We start from the raw sequence: 19455 nt of genomic DNA on the forward strand, positions 1-19455 counted from the left end.
CAGAAGAAGAGGAGCTGTGAGGTTCATGCTGAGCTGGAGAAGTGTCCTGTTCTGTTTTCCTGCAGAGACGGTGAGTGAATGAGTCTGGCTGGGGTTTCCCTCTCTGGCAGAGCTGTTGGTGTCTCCCTCTCGGCCCGTGTTTTTATTCTGCATCACAACAGTGACGACAGAGAATATTTGCAAAACAGGGAAAACAATTGAGTCTGTGCCAAGACTACATCATCGCCCGGCTCTGTGGGTGTGTGTGTGTGTGTGTCACTCATCTCCTTTATTTAACTCTCGTTAACTGTGGGTACAGTTTTGCAATCCGTGCAATGGATTGCAAAACTGTACCCACACTTAACCACAAGATGAAAGTGAACATATCCGTGGGCAAGGAATCCCTTAGTTTCTCCCCCCCGACCCTCAAGGTTAGGAAGGTTTCACAGTTGTGTGCCAACATGTCAACAACATCAGAGGAATATGTTGATAATATTTCAGTATGATATTTCATATTTTTTGAGGAATTGTTTTTCATATGTGAAAATGCAATCCGGCTCCTATCATGAAAATGTGTTTTTAAATATTAAAAACATGTTGATTGCTGTTTAGGGTAAAGTTAATTTCCTGTTATACAGTCCAATAACCAAACTACATAAAAATATATACATATATAATATATGTAATACAAGTTATTTTCTTGAGGGCTCTGTCAACCTTGTTATTATAGGTCTGACATCACTTCTTTCTAAAAAAGAGAAAAGTTGAAGTGATGTCAGACCTGGGAGTTGGGAGGTTGCATCAAAGCATGGCCCACTTCTTAAGAATCAGGGACATGTCCTGTCCCACACCAGCTTTCACTATCTGATGGAGTTGTAGTGATACCGTCATCGTGTGTCATTACGCACAAATAAAAGTACTCGCTGATGCTAAAAAAAACTACAAGGGAAAGACTCTCGTGTGCCTGTTGGAACATGAAGAGCGAAAATCCAAGAGCTGAAATTTGATTCCACATATTTGTCACTTATCAGAAGAAAAGAAACCACACACATGTTTACGTGTTGAGGAGGATTTTGAAATTTTAGTAAAGGTTTCACAGAAACTATAATTTTCTCTTGTGTACAGTGTAAAAACACGGTCCTGCTGGTTTGTAACATGCTTGGACACATGTGATCAGACTGAGGTGATTCCAGGGTCTGAATCATGGCGTGGGCCTGTGTTGTGTCTGACCATCAGCAGTGAGAGTTCACACCCTGTGACTCAAACACCAAGCAGCGCTCTGTGCTGCTTTCCATACATGTGGGTGTGGAGGAATTCCCTGTCCGCATGCATTAAAATAAAAATGTAATAAAATATTACACAGAATGCACCTCGACACTACAACTCAGCAACAACCGTGGAATATCATTTCCATACCGTGTGTGTGTGGTCAGCTTTTGTTGCCCTCGAGCACTTCCTCCTTCCACTGGTCAGCTCGGTTCGAGTGCAGACGCATGTTTCCCACATCGTTCTGCTTTTATTTTGATGAGATTGTTATACTGTAGTTTATACCACACATATAATGTTGTTAATGTGTCGTCATATCATCACCTCCGTCAAGGAGCTCGTGTTTTGTCTGTTTGTTTGTTAGCATCATGACACAAAAACTACAGATTTACAGTAAACTTGGTCTTTTCTGCATTTTCGTTGATCTTTTAAACAATTCACGGATTTCGATGAAAAGAAATCAGACATATTCAGAGGACGTCCATCTATGAGTGTGCGTGATTTGATCCAAATGAGAATCTGGATCTGGTGAATTTAGAAGTGGTTTGATGAGGAGTTAACTCCGTTGGTCTCCTCTCACCGACCGGTCGAGTCCGACGTCGTCCACGTTCAATCTGGTTCTTTCTTCGTTTGGTCTCTCACAGTCGTCGGAGCTGTTTATTGTGGAAACTGTTGGTGTCTCTAGAATTTTAAGGTCTCGACCTTTTATGTAAAGAGTCTTGAGATTATGTATATTATGATTTGGCCTTGTACAAATAGAATAGAATTAAATTGATCTCTACATTCCAGTGAGAAAGGCACTCAAGGTAATTTCTCTGGAGTTTATTTTGAAGATGAAGATATTAGAGAAGGAGCCACAGGCCCAGAGAACAGATTGAAACTTGTCTCTGCAGCCTCCTCTTCGCCAGCTTCAGTTTCTGTCAGATTACGATGAACAAACACTTTAATATCTGTGATGCAAACTCATATGACACAATGAAATACAAGTAAAGCAGACGTGCATCTGTTGTTTACTTATTGGTTATGTATTTCTAAAACTCGTTTTAACCTTTTGACTCAAATGCATCTGCAGCCTTGTTTTGACCTCAGAGAGCTTTTTAGATTTTGGCTCAATGACAAGAAAAACTTCAACAGCAAAATCAACGCTAGGCCCAAGACGTCCAAAGTTTGACTACGATTCTCTTGTCGTCCACATTCACATGTACGACACCGGAATGACAGTAAACCTGTAACTCTACAGAACAATGATTCTCACGAATGTTCCCCCGATGTTCCCGTTGTGAACGAGTCTGACCCGGACAACCTGCTGCTGCTGCTGCTTCCCATGAGAAACAGAGAAAACGTCCAGGCACGAGACGGAGCTCATGTCTGAAAAGCACTCGTGTCTTCTTCAAACGGTGACATGATCACACTGGTGCGAATAAAGGAGGCAAAATGAAGATGGCGTCAAGTTGTAAGAATTTTTATTTCCCGTCATGAACTTGATCGAGCACAAGAGAAGTCTTTCACAAGACGAGGAGACAGAGAGACTTCTCAGAGATGACAGGTGGCGCCTGGTCTCACCTTCATGTCACAGAACAAACAGAAAAAGAAATAAAGCAAAAATAAAAACTTGGTTCAACTTGTGTTTTCATGTTCAAACCCTCTTGAGAACATAAAAAATTATAATACAGAATCACTATAGTACTTGTTTACTCCCCCCCACCCTGACCCCCCCACGCTCTGCGTTACTCCTGCACCAGAGGGCATCAAACATGAACAAATATCCAGAACTGTACAGACACGAGTCGTCACGGAAACCAGAACTTACATCTACAACCCCAATCTGCGCCACCTTCCAAATTAAAAGCCCGTTTATATTTTGTGCTTCAGGTCGACTTTACATCCGTGACCCGACTTTTATTTTGAAATCTATGGTGTGTATAGGGAGTAATGAGCTAAAAGGTTGGCTCACGACATACAGCTCATCAATAATCAATACGTATCTGTCAGATGGAGATTGAGGTTTTATGCATGTGTGTGTGTGTGTGTGTGTGTGTGTGTGTGTGTGTGTGTGTGTGTGTGTGTGATCATACATTCTCTGGTTCAGGTGATAATGGAGCGTGGATTGAAACTAAAACACCAACTTCCTCGTCCCAGTGCTGTTACACACATCCTGCCACAGGCGACTTCACAGCGGACATTTTATTATCGTCCGATTTGTCAATTGAAATCTCGACCTTCAATCGTCTTGGCCGCTTCCATGTGTAGCCAGATTTCAGCTGGCAGCCAAACATGCATCATTAAAGTGGTGAGAAGAAACCCTTCGACAGGAGGACTTACTGGTTTCTGATGAATGTCGGCTTCTGTTGACAGAATAAGGCTCATTTGCATCAGATGCTGTCACCGGTCGTTTATTGTGTCGACTCGACTGTTTTCTTCCTTCCTTTCTGTTCAGCAACTTTTTTGTTTTTTTTACAAGAAATCTTAGAAATCTGTGACCCCAGCGAGAGAGGAGAGTAGAACCGAGTGCCCGAGTTCTCCGTCCTGGTGCTTTTACCTCCACAACACACCCTCTCCTGTTTTGGTTGTTGCACGAGTTTCACGGCAAAATACAAAAATGTCAAATTTTCCAAAAACAGAAGAAGCTGAGTTTCACGTCTGAAGGAATAATCTCATTCTCAGACGTTTGTTTGTCAGGGGAAACAGAGACGGGACAATGTGACTGACTTTTGAGAAGTGAATGTTGGAGAAGGATCATCTGGACTCTATTCAGAATCTATGTTCTACAACAAATCAATGTTAATTTGACAATATCGTTTTTTTTTACAAAAGGTGTGAAACCACGGAGATGATCTGTACACGACAAACACCGAGAGAAACACAACCTGGACGACGAAAAGCCACCGAAGACGAAGAAGTTACGTGAAAAGTCTCAATGACGTCACAGAACAGAGCCGGCTCATGTTTGACTGTTGTTAACGTGAAAACTGTGTAAAAGACTCGGTATCCAACAACAAGAATCTTCTGAGCGACATGTGACAAGCTCACAGGCGCAAAAAGAGCAGATTGGAATGCTGCTCGTGAACTTTTCACAGCCAGAGTGAAACTGACATAACGTCACCAAACCAAACTACAGCAACAAACTGTAAACATGCTTCACACACAGGGCTGCATGAAGGAATCACTGCTTGAGCTGCCGATGACAAATCTAATGATGTTGTTCCCATGAATTCAACTGTGAAGAGTCATGTCAGGGTCAAGGACGAGTTAGTGCTCACTAACCAACGGGAGGATCTTTCCACGGAAAGTTGTGAGATTAGTCCCTGAAGTGACAGAAGAGTTTAAAGACAACAGATTATTTTCTTCTGGGACCAAAACAATTCAAATACAGATAAAACTAATCAACCTTTGTACAAGCGATTTAAAAGTGCATTTTTTTCCCAATGGGAAGTTACATTTGTGATAAAACACATATTCCATGTTGTGTGTTGGTGTTTTCCTGGTTAACACTCAGCTAACCTTGGTATATTGTTGTTGTATGAACGGGCAGACGATGGCTCGACTTGCATCTGTCGCTGCTTCAGTGTTTTGCTTCTTTGTGAGGTTACGACACCAGTTCTCAGTGAAACAGGGCGTAAGTGACAGTCGAAACTGTGTCAAGAGGCAGATATCCCATTTTCACCATTCGTGTTCATGCCCCAGGGGATTTTTGACAGTTAAAAAATAGCGAGAGTTGTTTCAGATGGATCGACTAGGCGGCGGCGGCGGCTGCAGCCATGTCTGGACCTGCGCTTCCATTGGAGGACAGGCGACAGCAGAAGGATTTCCTCTCTCTGCTGCCAGGTGATCCAACTTGATTCAGACGGTGACATCACTGCTCTAGGTCATCTGCGGGGGACACCGAAATACAGCATTATTTACATTCATTTACAAATGTGACTCCTGTTTGCCTGCACTCTCCCTCTCACAGTTTCCACTGGGGATTTGTTTTGCATAGTTAGCCGCTGTTTTGTATTTTCGATGAACTTCGTGCCTGACATTTACATGGACGGCTGCTGCTGCGGCAACAGATCTCTGGTCTCTGGTCTCTCCATCCATGACATCATCATTTGTTAGGGGTTAGTATTTTGAGAATAATTCATTTGCAAAAGATAAAGTGTCCCCCTCACGCTAACGCTAACCCCGCTGGCAGACGGAGACACGCCTACCTATATAAATATAACATTTCTTCCTTATGACTAAGATTTGGGTTTCCATAGAAACCAATGTTGTGTGACCCACTTCATGACTCCACACAGGACTATCCTTTATGGATTCATCATGTTATATAAAAGTAATTTTCATATGTGAGTGACTGTTGAAATGTTTCTATTATAAATTAAGTTGGTTAAAGAAACGCAGTGCAAGTGGAGCTGGATATCCTTCAGTTTCTCTTTTAAGAAAATATTAGGATATTTATTAGGAATAAGAGGTCATATTATATTATAATATATATACAATATTATATTATCATTGGTATTATTATTAATACCATTTGATATTAATATTATCTCTATTAATATCTTGTTTATTGTCCGCGTGGTCTCGTGAGGAGCAGCCTGACCTCTGCACTCTTCCTCTGCAGCTTGTGCCCGGGGCAGGACGCCGGCTCTTCCTCTCCTGACCCGCCGCGTCCCGACTCACGCGCCCGTTTCCCTGTGATGCTGCCTCTGGCGTGTAGGAAGAGTACTGCAGGAGAGAGAGAGCAGAACGATCCACTGGTCTGAGTGTCGCCCTCTTGTGTCAACATTCATATCGACCAGAAACACACCTGGATTTTCTTTCTGAATTTTGATTCTAAAAATAATTTGAACTTCACCAACAAGTAAAACTGTTGTTTCTATTAAACGTTGAACCCTGGGCCCGACGTGGCAGCAGAAAGATGGCTGCACCAGGCCTGCTTCCTACCTGGGTGCTGAGGCACAGCAAACTCACGGAGCCGCCGGCTGCTGGTGACGCTCGGCCTGGCGTCGGGCACTGACTGGTATCCTGCAAACCATGTTTCAAAGGGCATCAGAGGGAGGCTTCATATGTTTGTGATACAAGTCCCTGTTGTACATGTGTGTGTGTGTGTGTGTGTGTGTGTAATGTTGTGTTCTCTTATTATTATTATATAGTAAAGGTAATGTCCTGTGTTGATACTTTAGAATTATTCATTAGTGAGTCGTCCTCAAACTCTTCAACAATATTCACCAAACACAGTGACGAGTATGAAGTTAGACATCAGGTGATGAACTACCATGCTGGTGCTGTTGGTGCTGCTGGTGCTGCTGGTGCTGCTGGTGCTGGTGCTGCTGGTGCTGGTGGTGCTGCTGGTGCTGCTGGTGCTGGTGCTGCTGCTGGTGCTGCTGCTGGTGCTGCTGGTGCTGCTGGTGCTGCTGGTGCTGCTGGTGCTGGTGCTGCTGGTGCTGCTGGTGCTGGTGGTGCTGCTGGTGCTGCTGGTGCTGGTGCTGCTGGTGCTGCTGCTGCTGCTGGTGCTGGTGGTGCTGGTGGTGCTGCTGCTGCTGGTGCTGGTGGTGCTGCTGGTGCTGCTGGTGCTGCTGGTGCTGCTGGTGCTGCTGGTGCTGCTGGTGCTGATGGTGGTGCTGGTGGTGCTGCTGGTGCTTCTGGTGCTGCTGGTGGTGGTGCTGCTGGTGCTGCTGGTGCTGGCTGGTGGTGCTGCTGCTGCTGGTGCTGGTGGTGCTGCTGGTGATGGTGGTGGTGGTGGTGCTGCTGGTGCTGCTGCTGCTGCTGCTGCTGCTGCTGCTGTCCGACGGTGCTCTGCCCCTTCTGTTCTTTGCTGTCAAAGTTGAGTAGGATGCTTCTGCTGCCGTTACCCGAAGCCACAGCGCTCCCTGACACTCCAAGCACTGGCAGAAGAAGAAGAAGACAAAGTGAAACCGTCTCTTTCATGGCGTGAAGACACTTAGAGAAGCAACCTCCAAATCTTCATTTGTAGAAAATCGACTTACAATGTGAGTTGTTGCTGTTGGTCTCTGGCTGCTGCTGCTCTCCGGGAGAGAACGCCATCATTCCTCCGTTCCCGTTCGCGGACGGCATGGATGCCAGCAGGCCTGAGGACACAAACCAGAAATCACAGAAATGTTTTTACATCTGGAGAAGAGAGAAAATTCATCTTGGAGACAGATTTCAACTCCTCAGATTACAAAAAGGACACATGTATAAAATGTTCACCCATCAACAGGGACATAATTAAAACAAAGGAATTTACATTTTACAACCTGCTGCTTCTAAAAGAACGTCAACGTCAGCTGCTGAGACGTTTTGTTAGAACTGCTCGATTATGGCAAAAATCATAATTACGATTATTTTGGTCGATATTTTAATAATTATTATTTAACACGATTACTCATTGACGCATATATTGAACTTTAAAGGAAAATAAATAATTTCGGCGCCCGTGTAGTGAGCAGTTTATCGATCTCGTACCCAGTCCCCTGTATCGGCTGAGTTGTTGGTAGATCTGCTTCATCCTCTCGATGTTGAGTCTGCTCGCCTCCGCGTGATGCACCATGGGCTTCGGGTAATGGATGCCGATGATGCACTTGGCGGCCGCCTGCACAGACTCCGGAGCGTTCCACGGGTCGTAGATGAACTTAGCAGGGAAACCTCGGAGGACAGGTAGGTATCGCCTGGAAGCACAGGGAGACTTTAGATACACCGGCTTGTGTCAACAGGACGAGGAAGGTTACACACTGAACGGGGGCAGGAGTGATGCAGGGACACTAAATACTTTCCTGCAAAGACTTACAATAGATATTTATTTTAAAAAAAAAATCAACACCTAATAGCATTTAATGTAAAAATCCAGTAGATTTAGGGATTTCTGTGATAATGACGCATGCCAGTGTTATTTGTTCATGTGTATGTAGCAGCGTGCTGGCTCTTCAGCACTTCATGCTTACAGCTGTGCAACAACATGAGAGCTACAAACGACCACAACACAGTGCGGCTACAATGCGTGAGAGCGTACGAGTACAAAGACACTTTGAGGTCAGTAAGCGTCAGAACGTGGTAGAAAAACAAGGGGCTGTGGTCCAGAGCTGCCACACCGCAGACACAGTGTGACCTCCAAGAGAAGGAGCCACCGAAGCAGACATCACAAAACCAGTCCGGCCTGCTGACGTGTCATTCAAGGTTTTTATGTTTTCCCCCTGCTGTCGTGGATTCAAGGGGCGATGCCAGGAAAGGTACCCACCTGATGAAGTCCCCGTTGGGGTCGGTGCGCCGGCCGAAGCCCACGGGGCAGTAGCAGTGGAAGAACTGCTGGAAGAATGAACTGCAGGACAGCCACATCCAGCTGCCTGCGTTCACGCTCCAGTCTGCATCGAGAAGCAGCTCCTCGAAGACCTGCAGAGGCAACACATCATCCAGATGTTTGTTTCTACAAAATGCAGAGGTTTGTCAAAGTCAGAGAAGAGAACACAGACTCGGCTGGCCTTCCTTTACCAATCTGAACATGTCCACCTTCACGTTAACCTGTGTTGTAAGTTTCTGCAGCCTCACCTTCATCCCTTCCTCCCAGCTGATCCACAGGTCGCCCCGGGTGAGGAAGCAGGCGACGGCGTGCCGGGCCAGGTGATGGATCCAGCCCTCCTGCCTCAGCTGAGTCATGATGGCGTCTATCCAGGGGAAACCCGTCTTAGCCTCGGCCCACTTGGCGAGAGCCTCTGGATTTTTGTCCCAGGGGATGCGGACGCAGATGGGGTTTCCCTCCATCTTGTCGAAGCGGGGGTTGTTGGTCGCCGTGGTGTAGAAGAACTCACGCCACAGTAACTGACCATACAGGGAGAGCGGGGGGGAGCTGTTCTTTTTCACCTGGACACAAACAGGAATCAGATCATTAGGAACAATGTTGACTGAAGAGGGACTAAAGGAAAATCAGTTGGTTGCCTGGAGGGTTTGTAAGAATATGCAATGTTCTTTGTATTTGTCTTTGTATTATTCTTTCAACATGAATTATGAACCACAAATCCACACTGATCGTTTTGATGAGTGAAGCACACTGCTCATACAGCTGTGAGCCGACCTTGCGGTAGAGGTCGGTGAGCTTGAAGTAGAAGAGGCGACAGGAGAGGCAGCCGAAGCGCAGGTAGGGGCTGAGGCCCGTCGGGCTGGCCAGCAGCGAGTTGGCGTTCATCCTGGGGCGCTCGAAATTCGCCACCCACGCCTGTGAGGGGAGAAAAACACGGGAGGAAGAAGAGGGAGAGACGATAGAGTGATGAAGAACAGAGCAGTTCAGTCATTTTAAAAGAAAGTGAAGAAAATATATGTCAATACTAGAATACATCTGGTTAGTTTCTGAAAATATAATCATATTATATTAATGTTAATATATCAACCAATCGCAGTCCATTACTTTATTAATAATTAGCCACAAGAAGATCATAACATACATGATCTCAAGGCTCTTTACATGTGAAGGTCCAGAGAAACCAACAGTTTATTATTAATGTCTTATTATTTTATCTTATTGCTTATTTCTGTACTATTTTAAAATATAAATCAATGAAACCAAGTGAAGTTTCTGAGCTACAGCTGATATAACAACAGCTGTGTATGGACCAACACATGCAGAACTTACTTTTCTCTCCAGGTGGCGCTCAATCCTGGTCAGAGCCTCGGCCTCCCCTCCGGGCCACACAGCTGGCGGCAGGCCCTCCACGTCAAAGCCTGAAATCATCACAAAGAGCGTGTTGTTTGTTTCACTGCTTCATTTCATCCGTTGTCTCGTGCGTTAACTTGCACTGCATGCGTCTGCTTCGACGTGTACTTTGTAAACCTGTTTTTAGTGCTGTATGAATAAAGTTTATTATAGTTAATCATCATCTGTCAGTGTGTGTTGTCTCTGGTGCAGCTTCGTTGTAATGTCGCCTGGTTTGACAGAAACTAAAACATTTCACAAACCTTCTAATATTTAATAAATCACAAATCTACTTTTGTTGATACTGAGGCTGAGTCACTTCTTATTATTGTTGAACGTTCACATTCAAACAGTTTTCAAACTGCACATGATGAATTCACATGTCAGCGCTCAGCAGGTGAGCACAGCTCCGTCAGCTGGACTGGGGTCGTCTGATGGAAACCAGACGGCTGGACCGACCGAGCGCAAGCCGGTTAAAATGTCCCCGGGCTAATGGTGAGACAGCTTGTGTGGAACAAACCTTCCAGAGAGAAACCAGACATCTGCACTGACGGACTTAGAAACATGAAATAGCTTCTTAGCTAAAATAGCGGCTCAGGTGTGAGAGGCAGATGGCTCCAGAGCAGCCGAGAGCATGGGCGGACCGAGATGGAAACAGGAACCTGGTGAGAAGCTAACTGATCCAATCGCGAGGGTTCAGAGGAGAGCTGCCTGGAGATAGAGACACTGGGTTTAGAGTTTCAGGAGCAAGTGTCCCGTGTTAATTATCGAGAGGATTTTCATTTTGTTTAGAGTCTTACTCAGATATTTCTCTGATATTAGATCAGACTTTACTGGAGTTTGCTGGAGTCTAATTTTAGTTTAAGTATTAACGCACTGATCAGAGATAATTCAATATTTATGACAGCAGTCCTTTTGGATGCAGCTCCCACAGTGTTGCATTATGGGTTGTTATTCAGTTCAGCACTTAGTCTACGTCTGGGTTTGGTTTCCTCACCGAGCTCCTCCAGCGACGGGACCCCGTACTTGTCTCCGTGGTTGTCGGAGATGGGGGTGACGCAGCCGCCCATCAGCATCTCCGACAGCGTCTCCGCAGGCGTCTCCGGAGGATCCAGTCGACTGATCAGGGTCTGGAAACGCTTGTAGGTGAGCGGAGGCTGCCCGCCGTTCAGCTCTATGATCCTGGAGAGGAGCGGAGGCAGCGCTCAGTCAGAGGTTCTTCACCTTTTCATCTAACATCTGATTCACTAACGTCACAAGTCAATAAGAAATATTCAAATGTGTCTCGCTGAAGCTGCGAAGGAGTTTAACTCAACACTTTCCTCAAAAGAAAGGAAGGAAACTGAAGTGGAATTTCCTCATCTTCAGTTTTGTTATTAATTGGGTTTAAAAAGATAAACTTCTCACTGAAATCACTTTCTTTAGGCACTGAAAGAAAAATCCCAGCGATGTAAAAGAATCAATAAGCTGGAAAAGCACCGATAACGTTAATAACAACTTCCCATTTAGTTTAACTAGTTCCACTTACTGAGCCTTTGATAAGTGAGTTAGTTAAAACCTGAACCTTTTCTGCTGGGAGTCGGTTTTCTCAAAATCTGAATTAATGATCATAAAATACGTTACATAAATAAATACAGATAATTGTGTGTCGTGTATGTATGGACACAAGGTGGCGCTGCCGAGTGCAGTCAGGTATCTACAGCCTCTCTGCTCACATGTTAATTACGCTGACACGATGAGGGAAAGCGGACAGTTACTGCTCGAGTTCACAGCGTTAATATCTAACTCATCACAGTAAGAGCTGGAAACATCATTTAGAAACAAGTAGTTCTAGTTGTCCTTACTTGTCCAGGTCGTAGAGGGTGTGTGATATCTTCACGTTGACCTCCACGCCCGCCTCCATGGCCAACTTCTTGATGGCAGCGTCTCTCTCCTTCCCAAAAGGCTCAGAGTCGTACTCGAAGGTCAGACGAGAGATCTTCCACTCCTGAGACCAGACAACATGGAGGACGACATGTTCACATTTACTAATTTACAATGAAACCAAACAGATAACCCCAGCGTGTGAGAAGCTGGAGGCAGCAGCAGATCTTTGGGTTCAAACGAGAGCATCCAGGACGCTGACCTTAAAGAGTCGCGGGAACACATTGGCTGGTTGACCCCTGATGACAAAAAGGCGGGAGTTGAGCTTTCGAAGGTTGGCGTCCAGATCTTCCAAACACTGGAGGAGGAACCTGAGGAGACGAGAAGGAGGCGCACAAGAGAAGTCAGGTTTTACTCCAGAGTCGGGAAACAAACACTGAGAAAGAAGAAAGTAAATCAGAGGAGATGAGCTTCTTGGTATAATTCTCAAACAGTGGAGAGGAAGTGGCGACAGCCAACAGGATGTTCCCTCTTCAGCTCGGTAGCTGAGTCACAGCTCGACTGATCCATCGATTCCTCTGAGAAGCAACGATTTCAACCATCAGGGAAACATCCACCACCTCCTCCCCATGAACATATGTTCATATTGAATCAGATTAATATGTCTTTGTGAACCGGCTTCGTACCACAAGCTTTTAAGGCAGCTGTAACTAAACCTCTGCTTCAAAGGCCCACTCTGGATCCAGAGGTTTCCGCTGATTAGACCCAAATCAAAGCTTCATTTCCAAAACCCTGGGAAAGCTGTAGCTAACTGTGTGATGACTTAGAGAGGGAGGGTCGGTTGGATCATCACAGGAAACATCAAAATAATAAAATAATGATATTGATCTCTAAGTGGATTCCAGGTCAGCAGAGGTGACACTGCTGAGCAGCAGCAGTCGGAGCCGGACTCTGTTGGGTCTGACCCACGGATCATTAGCAGAATCAGCCGGGATCACAGAAGAAGCAGCCGAACGATGTTCAGCTCTGTGCCTCCTGTGTGACCCACGTGATCGTTCAGCTCTCTCTCTCTCGTCTCTCTTGTCTCTGTCTCTCTCTCTCTCTCTCTCTCTGTCTGTCTGTCTGTCTGTCTGTCTTGTCTCTCTCTGTCTGTCTGTCTGTCTGTCTGTCTGTCTGTCTGTCTGTCTGTCTGTCTCTCTCTCTCTCTCTCTCTCTCTCTCTCTCTCTCTCTCTCTCTCTCTCTCTCTCTCTCTCTCTCTCTCTCTCTCTCTCTCTCTCTCTCTCAAGTCCGAAGTGTTGGTGGTTTCACTGGTGTGACCTTCTACCACCAATTATATTAAATTTCCATCAACCAAAGCCCAAAAGACTCTTTAGCACTTTATATGAGTCAGTAAAATATCTCAAGTATCCCCAAAATGAGACGATGCTTCTTACCAACTTTAACTCGAGGGTTCGACAGTCATTTAACAGGATTAAGAGACTACATCTAGTTTACGTCTCTTTTTGTCTTCAGTCAGAGGATTTCAGGAAAGGATCATCAATAAAGATTCGGTCCTGTTTTCCAGTCACCAAACCTACGTCTTGGAGCGCTCGCTCTGCAACTGTCAGAATATGGTTATTCAACCTCTGACCTTTGACAGTAAATGTTCAAGAATGCATAAAGGCTACAGAGCAAAGAAGCCATCGGAGCACGACTTGTCGCGGCTCTATTATTTTACCCAAATGTCCTGTATGATAAACCCGTGTTACATTCAGCAGGGAGTGAACCTTTCTGACACGGTTTATGTTCGTACCAACTGAACTGAACTCCCACGATGCAGCAGGGAGACGTTAGATGGATTTAAATGGATAAGTTAAAGGAACGACTTTAAAAAATAAAAGTAAAGCCTGTTGCTTTTAAATCTTTAGTCTAATTTGCTTTATCTTCAGGTGGAAACTGGAGCTAAACGAATAAATCCAGGCTGGTTGGTTTCCCTGTGGTGCAGATTCACGAGGGTCGCAGTAACACCTGAGGATTGTTTACAGCGACTGTGGAAGTGATACTATAATATCTGAGGGGCAGTGACGGCTCAGTAAAGATGTGTGTCAGAGATACAGTGGATTTAATGTATGACCTGTTTGTCTGGACGTACGAGAGCAATGAGACAGTTCACTGACCGGCGTCTCTGTGACAATAACAACTTCACTTTATTAGCTTTCCTTTGATACAATTAGAATTGTCCCTGGATCGTTTTAATCCCAGAACCACAGACCTGGGAGGCATTGTAAGTCTGTTTGCCACGTGCGAGACACTGAACCGCAAATGTCCAACCCCTCAACAGGGTGGCACACAATGTTTCCACACGGCAAGAAGGTGGAGTGTGTCTGCGTGGGTCAGGATATTCCAAAGAGTAAAACTATCATCTTATCTGAAAAAGGGGTTAACTGGAAATAATTGATCTTTATTTTACATTTAATTAGTCCAAAATGATTTATTGACGTGTAAAATAAAGTGTCACCAAACATCCTGATCCTCCCTCCGGCAGAACACGAACATGTTATCAGTGAATACCGCCGTGAAGTCATGAAGAAGAAACGACAAAGTGCATCTGCTTCACCAGTGACCTACAAATTAGGTTTTAACAGATATGTGCGTCACTGATGTGCGTTTCCTGCCTGCAGAGCGCCGCCACCGCCGGCCTGTCCATTTATAGTGTCCCAGTCAGCTGGACATCACAGAGTCACTGGCTTCACTGCTGACTGATCCTGTGTGAGGACGACAAACAGCCAATCACGGAGCCCGAAGTCCACCTGGGACTGACCTCGATCATGGGGATTAAATGAGCTGCTTCCTGTGGCGGAGCAAGCACAACAGGTGGAGACTGGCTCATTTATTCCATCGATCTGCAGCATGAACCTAAATCCGGACCAGAGAACACGGTGGAGCAGCGAGGAGTCTCCCTCCAGCCTGTTCACTGTAGAGCGCTCCGCTGGAACAACAGGAGAAATGCTGACATCATGCTGTGAGTTGAAGAACTGCAGCTCTGTGCTTCGGTTTCTGCTCCTGTTACGTTTATGAGTCACTGATATTTAATACTGAGAGCAGGACAAACGACAAAACGACATAACCCTCATTGAGGATTTTTGCAGGAGCAAAACTATTTGAGATTGAAGAAAAATGAAAGAATAACATTTCGTTTTTCTGTTTCAGATCCTCTTGATGATCAGATTTCTCTAGTAACATGTTGTGGGTTGATCTTATCTCTAATTACAACGACCAGCTGAACCAAGAAAGTGCATCTCTTCTTTTTTATATATTATTTAAGAAATGACATATGATAAACTTGAAAGAAGTCCCAATAAAATTCTACGATTCTAAAATCTGAATATGACGACAGTAAAAGATCTGAAACAGGACAAACAACAGAAACGTCCTCTTACCTCCACCTGTTGACGCCGACGTTGGAGGATCCTGCGAACCACGGGTCCAGGAAGTAAACGCAGCGCACTGTGTCCGCCCCCCGGACCGCTTCCTGCAGCGCGGGGTTGTCATGGAGACGAAGGCCCTTGCGGAACCAGTGGATGGAGTTTGGGGCCATTTTATTCTGAAAGAGGAACGTGACAGAGAGGATGAGTGAGAGGTCGCGAACGTGGACCGACAGGAGGTCACTGAAGCTTCTGACGGGAGGTCACTGAAGCTCCCGACGGGAGGTCACTGAAGCTCCCGACAGGAGGTCACTGAAGCTCCCGACAGGAGGTCACTGAAGCTTCTGACAGGAGGTCACTGAAGCCTCCCGTCGAGTCGCTGAGGCTCCCGACGGGAGGTCACTGAAGCTCCCGTCGGGAGGTCGCTGAGGCTCCCGACGGGAGGTCACTGAGGCTCCCGACGGGAGGTCACTGAAGCTCCGTCGGAGGTCGCTGAAGCTCCCGACGGGAGGTCGCTGAAGCTCCGTCGGGAGTCACTGAGCTCCCGGTCGGGTCGCTGAAGCTCCCGTCGGGAGTCGCTGAGGCTCCCGTCGGGGGGTCGCTGAGGCTCCGACGGGAGGTCGCTGAAGCTCCCGTCGGGGTCGCTGAGGCTCCCGACGGGAGGTCGCTGAAGCTCCCGTCGAGAGTCGCTGAGGCTCCGGCGGGAGGTCGCTGAAGCTCCCGTCGGGGTCGCTGAGGCTCCGTCGGGAGGTCGCTGGGCTCCCGACGGGAGGTCGCTGAAGCTCCCGGCGGGAGGTCACTGAGGCTCCCGTCGGGAGGTCACTGAAGCTCCCGTCGGGGTCGCTGAGCTCCCGACGGGAGGTCGCTGAGGCTCCCGGCGGGGGTCACTGAAGCTCCGTCGGGGGTCGCTGAGGCTCCGACGGGAGGTCACTGAGGCTCCCGACGGGGGTCGCTGAGGCTCCCGACGGGGGTCGCTGAAGCTCCCGTCGGGAGGTCGCTGAGGCTCCGGCCGGGGGTCACTGAAGCTCCCGACGGGAGGTCGCTGAAGCTCCGGGGGGGTCGCTGAGGCTCCGGACGGGAGGTCGCTGAGGCTCCCGGCGGGGTCGCTGAAGCTCCCGGCGGGGAGTCGCTGAGCTCCCGAGGTCGCTGAGGCTCCCGACGGAGGTCGCTGAGCTCCCGGCGCGGGGTCACTGAGGCTCCCGTCGGGAGGTCGCTGAAGCTCCGGGAGGTCGCTGAGCTCCCGACGAGGTCACTGAAGCTCCCGGCGGGAGGTCACTGAGGCTCCCGGGGGAGTCACTGAGGCTCGGCCAGAGGTCGCTGAGGCTCCCGGCGAGGTCGCTGAGGCTCGGCGGGAGGAGGTCGCTGAAGCTCCCGCCGGGAGGTCGCTGAAGCTCCCGTCGGGAGGTCGCTGAAGCTCCCGACGGGAGGTGCAAACTCCCGACGGGAGGTCACTGAAGCTCCCGACGGGAGGTCACTGAAGCTCCCGGCGGGAGGTCACTGAAGCTCGGACGGGAGGTCGCTGAAGCTCCCGACAGGAGGTCACTGAAGCTTCTGACGGGAGGTCACTGAAGCTTCTGACGGGAGGTCACTGAAGCTTCGGACGGGAGGTCACTGAAGCTTCCGACAGGAGGTCACTGAAGCTACTGACGGGAGGTCGCTGAAGCCGGCGAAGGGGTCACTGAAGCTCCCGACGGGAGGTCACTGAAGCTCCCGACGGGAGGTCACTGAAGCTCCCGACGGGAGGTCACTGAAGCTCCCGACGGGAGGTCACTGAAGCTCCGGACGGGAGGTCACTGAAGCTCCCGACAGGAGGTCACTGAAGCTCCCGACGGGAGGTCACTGAAGCTCCCGAGATGTTTCAGTTAACAGTCAGTAGTGTGGGAGGAGCCAGGAAGAGCATGTGAAACACCATCACACACATTTCACCTCCCACATCTCAGCACTGACATTTTTAGGAATTTGACGAGTTGAATCAAACTGGATTTTCCGTGTCAGTAGCAGGTGGCAGAAAGAAAGGGGCGGGGCTGCACAGTGGAGTTTTCACACATTAGTTTTGAGTGAAATGCTTCCTATCTCTGTACAGAAGGAGCGACCAATCAGAAGCCACGGATTCACAGCTGGGAGCACTTGATTTAGGGCCACAGCAGGACTCCAGGTAAACGCTGATGACACAGCTCTGAAAGCTCCACCCGGGGATTCCTCTGGTTTTTACCTGCCAAGGAAGAAGCTGCACTTTTAGCTGTTTAATTCAAACCAGTGTCTATCAGGAGCCTAGGAGTGTTCACGTGTGTGTGTCTGTGTGCGTTCACGTGTGTAAATAGGGGGGTGTTCTAAGTGTGTGTCTGTGTGCTACGGTGTGTGTCTTGTGCTCGTGTGTGTCTGTGTGCGTTCACGTGTGTGTGTCTGTGTGCGTTTACGTGTGTGTGTCTGTGTGTGTTCTCAGACAGACCGACGGACTCTCAGCTGGGACTGTGGCTCTCGGCTCAGGTAGAACGGGGCCCTGAGCAGGATGTCACCTGGGGCCCCAGGGAGATGAGGACCCCCAGCTGGAGGCTCCAACTGGAACAAAAAGCCCCAGAAATCAGTCTCTCCTCTTTCTGAGCGTGATCAGATCAAACACCCACAGAGGAGACGATGGAGGACTGCAGTGACACGGGGGGTGAACCTCGATCCTGAGCTGATGCTCCTGGACTCCATCACTGAAACCTGCTGGTGTGGGAGCAGGGGGTGATGATGAGGAGGAGGTGAAGATGGAGCCTTTTAGATAAACTGACTTTAAATGTCACACTGTGATGAGGACATGAAAGCGGTTGTATCACATGAGCAGTAAACATACAGATGTGAAGTGGTCACTACATGAGACATGAACCTCCCACATGACCTGCTGGACTCTCAGGAGCTCCAGTCAAACAGGGTCAGCTCCCACTGAGGACGGCTCCTGCTCCAGAGGGAAACTGGGTCTCAGCTTCTGTTCTGAAGGAAGAGGAGAACATGAAGCTGCCAGTCAAGACCCAGAGAACCCAGCTGATCAGGAGGAGGCTGTCAGTCAAACCTGAACAGCTGTCAGTCAAACCTGAACAGCCCTGGACCTTCACAGGCAGGAAGCAAACATTAGAATCGGGGTCCGGAGCCGAGGAGCCGGGGAGAAGAGGAGGAGAGGAGGAGAGGAGCCGGGGAGGAGAGGAGCTGAGGAGCCGGGAGAGAGGAGGAGAGGAGGAGAGGAGCTGGGGAGGAGGAGGAGCTGGGGAGGAGAGGAGCTGAGGAGCCGGGGAGGAGAGGAGGAGAGGAGCCGGGGAGGAGAGGAGCTGAGGAGCCGAGGAGGAGAGGAGGAGAGGAGCCGGGGAGGAGAGGAGCTGGGGAGGAGAGGAGCTGAGGAGCCGGGAGGAGAGGAGCCGGGGAGAGAGAGGAGGAGAGAGGCCGAGGAGGAGAGGAGCTGAGGAGCCGGGAGGAGAGGAGCAGGGAGGAGAGGAGCTGAGGAGCCGGGAGGAGGAGAGGAGAGGAGCCGGGGAGAGGAGCAGAGGAGCAGAGGAGGAGAGGAGCTGAGGAGCCGGGGAGGAGAGGAGCCGGGGAGGAGAGGAGCTGAGGAGCCGAGGAGAAGAGGAGCTGAGGAGCCGGGGAGGAGGAGGAGAGGAGCCGGGGAGGAGAGGAGCTGAGGAGCTGAGGAGCCGTTGCTCCTCCGGGTCAGAGTGACGCTTCTCACCTGGAGCGGCCTCCCGGAGCTGGAGTCTATGTCCGGCCCGGAGACAGACGCATTTCTCGGCTGTGTGCAGGTGAGCAGGTCGGTGTGGAGCCGCAGGTTCTCCGGTGAATCTCCGGCTGCAGCGCTACTTAGTTTCATAAGAGTTTGGATCAGTGCGCATGCGCCAAAGGATTGTGCCACTCTCACGACGCGTTCACAGACCTGTGGAAGAAATGCGACAATTAATGTATAAATATGACTTCACATAAAAACTATAGATTTAAAATGTTTATCTGATGTACTAACTGATGCACACACACTGTCTCTCTCAGGGTCGAATACCATGCAAATACATTTTCATCATCTGATTTTAGTGATTACATTTGACTGTTTTTCTTTTTATTATTATTATTATTATTATTATTATTTTATCTACCAATTAATACACTAAAGAAATTCACATTGGGAACAGACGTCTCTTCTGGGGTGAACATACCACGAAACTAAACCTTGCAAATGGAGAAATGATAAGCAGCCTCCTTCTTATTGTTTTATCAATGAGTTTAAACATGTTTTCATGTCCCTACAACTACACTTA

The 19455-nt window shown here is 48.2% G+C and overlaps 1 protein-coding gene across 1 annotated transcript; it reads right to left on the bottom strand.

Moving 5' to 3' along the window:
* Positions 1 to 5794: 5794 nt before the first annotated feature.
* LOC118110594 (cryptochrome-1) lies at positions 5795 to 18999 on the bottom strand. Its single transcript, XM_047340139.1, has 14 exons — positions 18879 to 18999; positions 15194 to 15357; positions 12036 to 12144; positions 11755 to 11897; positions 10908 to 11092; positions 9851 to 9939; positions 9296 to 9436; positions 8773 to 9084; positions 8465 to 8616; positions 7696 to 7898; positions 7218 to 7319; positions 6919 to 7115; positions 6175 to 6256; positions 5795 to 5955 (listed from the first exon to the last, which is right to left on the bottom strand). The coding sequence occupies exons 2-14, from the start codon at positions 15349 to 15351 to the stop codon at positions 5795 to 5797; spliced, it is 2034 nt and encodes a 677-aa protein (XP_047196095.1). The 5' UTR covers positions 15352 to 15357; positions 18879 to 18999.
* Positions 19000 to 19455: the final 456 nt, after the last annotated feature.

Source organism: Hippoglossus stenolepis, chromosome 6, assembly GCF_022539355.2.
Source record: "Hippoglossus stenolepis isolate QCI-W04-F060 chromosome 6, HSTE1.2, whole genome shotgun sequence".
NCBI classification, from domain to species: domain Eukaryota; kingdom Metazoa; phylum Chordata; class Actinopteri; order Pleuronectiformes; family Pleuronectidae; genus Hippoglossus; species Hippoglossus stenolepis.

Excerpts from the sequence above, each read along its gene's own strand:
- LOC118110594 (XM_047340139.1), bottom strand. The coding sequence starts at position 15,351 with ATGGCCCCAAACTCCATCCACTGGTTCCGCAAGGGCCTTCGTCTCCAT. Across the intron at positions 7,320-7,695 it reads CAGCCGATACAGGGGACTGG|GCCTGCTGGCATCCATGCCG; the intron begins GTACGAGATCGA and ends TTGTGTCCTCAG. Across the intron at positions 7,116-7,217 it reads CAACAGCAACAACTCACATT|TGCTTGGAGTGTCAGGGAGC; the intron begins GTAAGTCGATTT and ends TTCTTCTGCCAG.